This window comes from Penaeus vannamei, chromosome 19 (assembly GCF_042767895.1).
Source record: "Penaeus vannamei isolate JL-2024 chromosome 19, ASM4276789v1, whole genome shotgun sequence".
Lineage (NCBI taxonomy): Eukaryota > Metazoa > Arthropoda > Malacostraca > Decapoda > Penaeidae > Penaeus > Penaeus vannamei.
In genome coordinates this window covers 9779091-9786590 of record NC_091567.1, presented here as the reverse complement: position 1 = coordinate 9786590, position 7500 = coordinate 9779091, and the positions used below count along the sequence as shown (strand labels likewise).

Sequence of the window (7500 nt, the reverse complement as noted above, 5' to 3'; positions counted from 1 at the left end):
GCACCACTCACTTTATACCTGAGCAATGCACCGAGTTTTCTTCCCCTGTTTTTGGTACAAGTTAATTTGATGAGTGTCCCCCAGGCCTCTTGCTGTTTGGAAGGACCCCAAAGAAAGCCCGTGAGATGGAACAACAGATCCGCACACGTCAGGTGACCAAAGAGTATGTGTGCCGAGTGGAAGGAGAATTCCCAAGGTGAGTCAGTCTCACTCTCTCTCTCTCTCTGTATATATATGCCATTGAATAAGATTCTGCAGTGAAAAATATTGCCATTTCTGCACAGGCTTGAAGTTCAGTTAGAACCAATAGAGATTTCAGAGTTTACTTTTACAAGTATTATGATTATTCTTTTTCCTGTGTGTTACTACTACAAGAATGTAACAGACCATATACCCTATGAATTTTATTAGGTCTTTTTTCTTTTGATATATGTTGATTCAAATGCTGCATTCCAAAAACACTTTTGCAGTTAGTGTAGTAATGTTTTTTGATAAAAGAACTGTTTAATATCTTTCCTGATATTGATGTATGTTTGATGAATAAAGGGTAATTGCTATGATGCTAACAGTTTTCAAACATCTATCATTAATTTTAATTTTCTGAATTAATTCACTGATATATATGAGAATTATCTCCATATGAATAGAATTCCCTATTTATGCTCCTGTTAAAGGATAAAGACAGCCAATTCAAGTTCTCTGCTAATATGGATTATCTCCTCAGGGAACACATTGAATGCAACGAACCCATAGAAGTAGTCAGCTACAAGATTGGGGTGTGCAAGGTCTCACCCACTGGCAAGGACTGCCGCACTGAGTTCACACGACTTTCTTACAATGGCAAAACGTCAGTGGTGCTTTGCCGACCCCACACTGGACGTATGCACCAGATTCGAGTCCACCTTCAGTACTTAGGTAATAAAAGATTGTGTAATGTTATATTGTTCTGAATGTGTTAAATAATAAGTAAAACTTTTATTGATAAATTCATATTATCTTCCAGTTTAAAGAGTGTTGTTCTAAGATATATAGCATTTTGCACAGATCTTTAATTTCAAGAAAATCATAATAAGTCATTGTGATAAGAAACTTTAATGTCACGGTATTTATTGAAAGCTAGATTCATTATATTTTTATAAGGCCTGTTGCTGCATCCTCCTCGTGAAGTCTGTAGTTTTTTATAATATCAAACTACATCACACTTGTATTAGTTTTCAGCACTTGAGAAATGAATACTCAATGCTTGACAACCAAAACATACTACTGTATTGAAATAATGAGAAAAAAGGCAAGCAAATCAAGTTTATTGAAAAGGTCCTATGGCAATTTATGACTGAAATTTATTTGTCTTGAAAAAAAAAAAAAAAGATAAAAGGTATATAGTAACTTTTCAATATAAATATTTCTATTCATAAATGGCAAAAAAGTTTCATTGAAAGATGTTGTTTATCAAACAGTTAAGCGTACTTAAAAGTGATATTGTTTGTAAATTTTGCAATTAAAACAAAAAATCCAACTTCCATATCATCAGGTAAGATTTACAGGTGTTGGTGCAGCAGATAACCCTGTGTGACAAATCCTCTGAATTGCAGGCTACCCCATCGTGAATGATCCCCTATACAACCACACAGTCTTTGGGCCCAACAAGGGCAAAGGTGGCATTGTTGCCAAGACAGATGAGCAGCTGATCCAAGACTTGATCAAGATCCACAATGCTGAGAACTGGCTGGGAATGGATGGGGATGCAGAATACTCCATGTTCAAGGGACGTGAGAAGACAGACAATGATGAAGAGGGTAAGTTTTGCTAATTTGAATTTGACCTTCAGGATATTCTAGTTATGTAAGTTTGCTATTGTGTTCACCTTTGTTTTTTAAGAACATATAAATCTTTTACATATTATGAGAATTTTCAGTAAGTGTTTATTGTCAAACAAGTAACATCACTCAAACCTGCAAACATAAAATGAAAAAGAAAACTATGACATTGATTAGAAGTATAGCAAAAACCTCTCCAAACCTGATTCCAAAGGAGATCAACCTTTAAGAGACCATGCCATTACAGGAGGATCCCAGCGCAACACCCCAAGCCCCAAGGAAAAGTCTCCTTCAGCCGCAGATGCCCCACGTGTGACATCTCCCCCTGCGCTCATTGCCCAGTCAGGCTATGCTTCACCCAAAGCCCTCACTTCATCACTAGACATCCAGCCCTCTATGGTAGGAGCTGAAGCAGTCCCACCGAAGACAATAAATGGTAAGAGTTGAATATTAATTAATTAGCTAATAGATAAGAATAGTAAGACTCATGAAAAGTTATCTTGATATAGTTAATTCATCATAACTGATTTTTGTTTATTGCATAGCTTTGTCAGTTTGTTTGTGACCTAGAAAAGGTACATCTAATTCATTTACCTTGGCACGCTAAAAATAATGTGATTACACTATATGCACGCTAAGTAACATGGATAATTTCAGAGTTGGAAAGACCTATTTGTAAACTGTTTAAAACATATGGACTATGTTCTACAAAAGACAAAAAAGTTATTTGATTCATTAAAAAAAAACAAAAAACATTTGTGATGGCAGAAAACAGTAAAATCATGTAAAATATAAGTTTTGGCTGAGCAGCAACTGGCCTCCAACCAAAATGAAGAGTTTGCATACGTAGTATATGTTTGATGTATAAGCACTTTAAGGGCATGCCTTTCGCCTTATTCACACTGTATAGTTTTGTAATTGATAGTGGGATTAGATATTTGCATAAAACTAGAAAACTGATCAAGTGATGTAAAAAAGTCAGAAATGTTTTGAAATAAACTTGTAACCTGTAAACATTTCAGAGTTAGTAATCAGATTATAATTATTTGTCATGAAGACTATAAGATAGTACATATTATATTATGAGTGAGAATTTATTTTGCATTAAAATTCTTAAGGTATTTTGCATAACTCCATCTCAGTGCCATCATGTTTCTGACTTGCTGTCCTAATCTATTACCCAACACTTAGTTTCTGACTTGTTGGGTATTCTGTGTATAAATATTGTGCTTATGTATAGAATCAATTATATGTGATTCAAGTTAATGATGAATCAAGTTTAGTTATCTACAAATCTTTGAAATGCAGAAACATAGATATTAATTCATACATTCAAAATCTACACATCTTTTTCCTATAGAAACATGACTTTTTCATATTTGCATGTTTGTTTTCAACTTCAAGGGAAAAATAGATAGAATTGACCTTTTTAAAAAATTCCAGGCTGCAGCAGTGGTCTTGTTGGAAGTGATGGCCTTGGTGTTGTGTCTGCAGGAACCCAGACCAGTGAGGGGAGCAGAGACTATGGCTACCAGCCTCGGCTCATGACAGTCGATGAACACTGCTATGAATGCAAAGTGAGATACCGTGACCCTAAGCCTAGAGACCTTGTTATGTATCTCCATGCTCTCAAGTACATGGTAAGTGTTTTCAAGGTCTAGTTGCAAGCACAATGTTGGAGCATATTGATAGCATGAATGTGTTATCAACAGTGATGTGATATCCCTTTTTTTTTATTCTCCATCTTTGTAAAACAAAATTTATTACTACACAAAAAACTGACATTAATATCTTCTTATACAGGGACCAGGATGGCAGTATGAGACAAAGTTGCCTGAATGGGCCTCAGAAGACTGGAAGGAACCTGAGGATGACCATTAGAAAGATGAAGCCCTTATTTTACAATGAAGACCTGAAGAGAAAGACAGACCGTGAGGGGAAAAGGGTCCGACAGATGGATTTGATTTCATAAAGACAGAATGACTACCTGTATGTAAAGATACCTGTATGTAAGTGTAGGATTCAATAGCAGTAGACTGTAGGACTGAGGAAACCTGACAATGAACTGCTACCTCACAAGGTGTTATCTGCGAAGCATTTGAGTAAGAAAGAATTTAATCAATAAAATCAGTTTCACAAAAGGTGGCCCCATATTAGTTATGAAACTAAATGCTGATCGAGTCATTTTTAGGAACATAACTAATCTGTTAATGTAAATTTAGATCTAAACAGATGATTTAATATATCTTGTTATTGTTTGAAAATGATTCATATTTTAAATAAGAACTGTTTGTTCTACAGAAGAAAAGTATTATTATAACCAATATTGCATTCCTACATTACACTAAGACCTGCAAAACCCTTTAAATTTATAATAGGAAATGCTAATTGCAGCTGCTGAAAAGTACATAATCCGAGTGATGAACTCTGGTGCAGGTATCATATTGAATAGGTTATATTTTGCCTACAACTTAGCTACCAACATTGACAGTGTTTTAGTATTTTTAATTGCCAGTATTTAATGGAATTAGTTTTAGCTTTATTTATTGATAAATTCTTTCAAGACATTATACATTATAGTTGAACATGGGAAAGCCATGAACAGGATATGGAAAAAGTTATTTGCTTGCTGATTTTAGTGTTTAAGTCCCATATCTGCATTGCTTCCTCAAATATTTCCTCACCCCTCAGTGTCACAGAATGCTACTTCCATTTCTCATCTAGTTAATTACATGTAATTATGACTGGTTTATGTGTTACAGTCAAATAAACTTTCCCATATTACAGTCAGAAATTTTTCAACCAGGTTGACTAAGTGGGGCAAAGGAAATGACAGTGTTAGTCCTAAGACAAGATTTTTGCTCGAAAGCTAAGCCATTTTATACATTCATTTAGTTACTTTGTGTTACATGACTGCAGTCAGTGTACTATTTCATAATAAAGTTGATTATTTTCTTGGGATCTGAGCCAATCTGCGATCTGTTGCTATGTGTCGAGTTGTGGTCACGACGGATGCTATGAGAGTGCTGGCCATACGTCCCTCTATTCCTCGTTATCATAGAGCAGGTTCTGTGAGCACCCAACCCCCCACGCAGCAACATAGACAGTCAGTGGCATATGATTGCAAAGTGTTTGTGGTCAAAGTGCTAGGTCTCCCCCAACCTTCCCCTTCCCCATCGTATAAACACGCTGGCTGCTGGTGATTGTGATGTGCCGTCAATGAGCCCCTGCGAGCAGGGCAGTAGTGAACTAGAGAAGTCTACAAGCTTGGCACTTTGTTAAGAGCACGTGTTAAGAAAACAATACATTTAGCATTGCATTTTTAACTCATTTTCAATGTGTCTGACCCATTTTTTCTTGTATACTATTGCCAGTTGAAGGGCTGTGCAACTGGTTGACTGTACTTAAAAGTCAAGATGAAGCAAGAGATGAACAAGAGACATCTCTTGATCAGCAATTCATGCACAGGTTCTTATGCCTCATATGCTTAGTTGAGTCATAGAAGTCTGTTGTACAAATTGTTTAACTTAGGTTTAAGGAGATTGACTGTATAATTCATCCTTGATGTAAATACAAGTGATCTTGTATATTGGCCATAAATTGTAGATATTTGTTGAGCGGGTAGATTACAGTTTCTTCTATGATATTCATCCTTCTGTTAGTAATGTAGCTGAGTATTTTAAGTATAAGTCTGCCTAGGTGATACTTCTGCTTTAATATTAAAAAAAAAATCTTTCAATACAGTACTCCTAGATATGAACTAATTGTGTGTTGATTTTAGGGATAGTTCTCTAAAGCTTTTTGTTGATTTGCACAACATTATAACATAGCAGGCATTGCTGTCTGACCATTAATACAGTATTCATGATAGTGTTTCTTGATAAGTAATAATCAGCCAGAGAAGTATTCAACTGTGACAAATATTTGCTTTTTTATCTTTTTTTATACTCCAGTTTATGTTGTCAGTCACAGCACAAATTGTTCATTCCCATTTTGTGTAACCTCCATAAACTACAATTAATGTTGGGTTTGTTCAGAAGTAGCAATGTCAGTGAGATGGCTGGATGGCAGCTCCACTGAGAAGGAGAGCCCATTATTTTTTAAGCACAGCCTCTTGGCAAGGGTTCTGTCATCCACTCTGGTGACTGTGGATTCTTCTAAACATAGCCATAATTGGAGACTGTGCGACAGCGGCACATCTCAGCACGATGTTAAGTGAAGACAGATACGTGTTATGGGAAGTCCAGGGTCTTCAGAGTCAGGAAAGAGTTCACACTCACCGAGATGTCAAGTGTCAGCCTAGTACAACTATTTTGACCCAGCCTTTCAATACAGTAATAAAGAAAAAAAGTCTTTGAGATGAAGTATCGCTATATGAAACGGTGGATCAAAGTGACCAGATTTGTTTTGCACAGTAAGCATGTGCAAGTTTTTCCAGCTTGTTAATATGAAGGAATTTTGTGGTCAATGTGAAGAATACTTTCCTGTCTACCATGTCTTGAGGAATGTTTTAATCTGCAGTATATTAGAACGGTCCTCCCTACCATGTATCTGTTTGCTAGCTTCACGATGCCCGAGCTCAATGCCATACAACTTGGCCCCAATTAAGGCTGCTGTGGGCCAGGAGTTGGCCATTAATATTAGGTTGGTATGCCTGCTCCAAAATATGCCTTCCCAACTTTTCTACTGGTTTCTGAGCCTTATACTGAGAATACTCTTGGTAACAAGCTCTTTCTCGAACTGTGCCTTAGATCATTGTAAGTACGAGGCCAAGCACTCTACTGTGGCTCGCCCCAACGCGCCCGCCTGCCGTAGTCAAGGCGCGTAATGTTCCCCTTGAAACTGTGACTCCAGAATTCATTGCATGTGTCGATTTTTAGTCGGGGAGCATAATGGCAGCAATGGTAGAGTGTCTTTGGTACACTCAGCCTTGGGTAGACACATCAGAAAGGTATAATAATTATAATAATTAATAATAATAATATTAATAATATTAATAGACTCGTTGCCTTCATTTTGTACATGATAAAGCACCCGGTCAGTAACTTTTGACCGTGAGTTTGTTTTCGGCCCATCTGAAATTAGACAAGATCAGAAATTGTCATCCTTGAGGAACGCATCAATAAGAGTCATTTCACTACATTTTTAAAAGAGAAACTCACTCCTATTGAAAGTGTACCCAGGGTCTAATTATTGTGTAATTCACTTTTACTGAACTAAGCATACTAACAAACTTTACGGTGCTGCAGTTTCAGGAAGAAATACAATCCAATAGTAGCAATAACGTGATTAGATGAAAAAGAGAGAAAAAGTTTCCTCCAAAATTCATGTCTTTTAAAGTTATTAATTCAGTCAGAGGAGCCTGGTGTAGAGTGAATAAATAATCTCTGTAAATACATTTTGCTTTAGGTAATATTTTAGCATTTATTTACAAGCATTACTCTATGTACGTAGGAAAATCTCTGGATATGCATATCCCGCCATAATACACACAACTGTATAGCTTTTGACTTAAGTCCCTACCTCGATATCCTAGATATGTAATTCCTAGCTGTTAAGACATTTGATTAGGAAGTTTTGTTAATAGGTTTAATATAATTTTAATGGTAATGGGAGAAGGGACAAGCACAATAAGTTATTGATACAGACAGTTTATACTGTTGCATATATACAAATGAAAGAG

At 36.3% G+C, this 7500-nt stretch overlaps 1 protein-coding gene across 2 annotated transcripts in view; it reads left to right on the top strand.

The window, feature by feature from the left end:
• LOC113808303 (pseudouridylate synthase RPUSD2) overlaps window positions 1–7500 on the top strand; it is a gene marked incomplete at its 3' end in the record, with an annotated part of 469307 nt that extends 461807 nt beyond the window's left edge. For both annotated transcript variants that reach the window (XM_070133844.1, XM_070133843.1), the window contains 6 exon segments: window positions 85–196; window positions 725–915; window positions 1593–1796; window positions 2065–2253; window positions 3261–3457; window positions 3621–7500. In XM_070133844.1, the coding sequence (XP_069989945.1) occupies window positions 85–196; window positions 725–915; window positions 1593–1796; window positions 2065–2253; window positions 3261–3457; window positions 3621–3698 (971 nt within the window).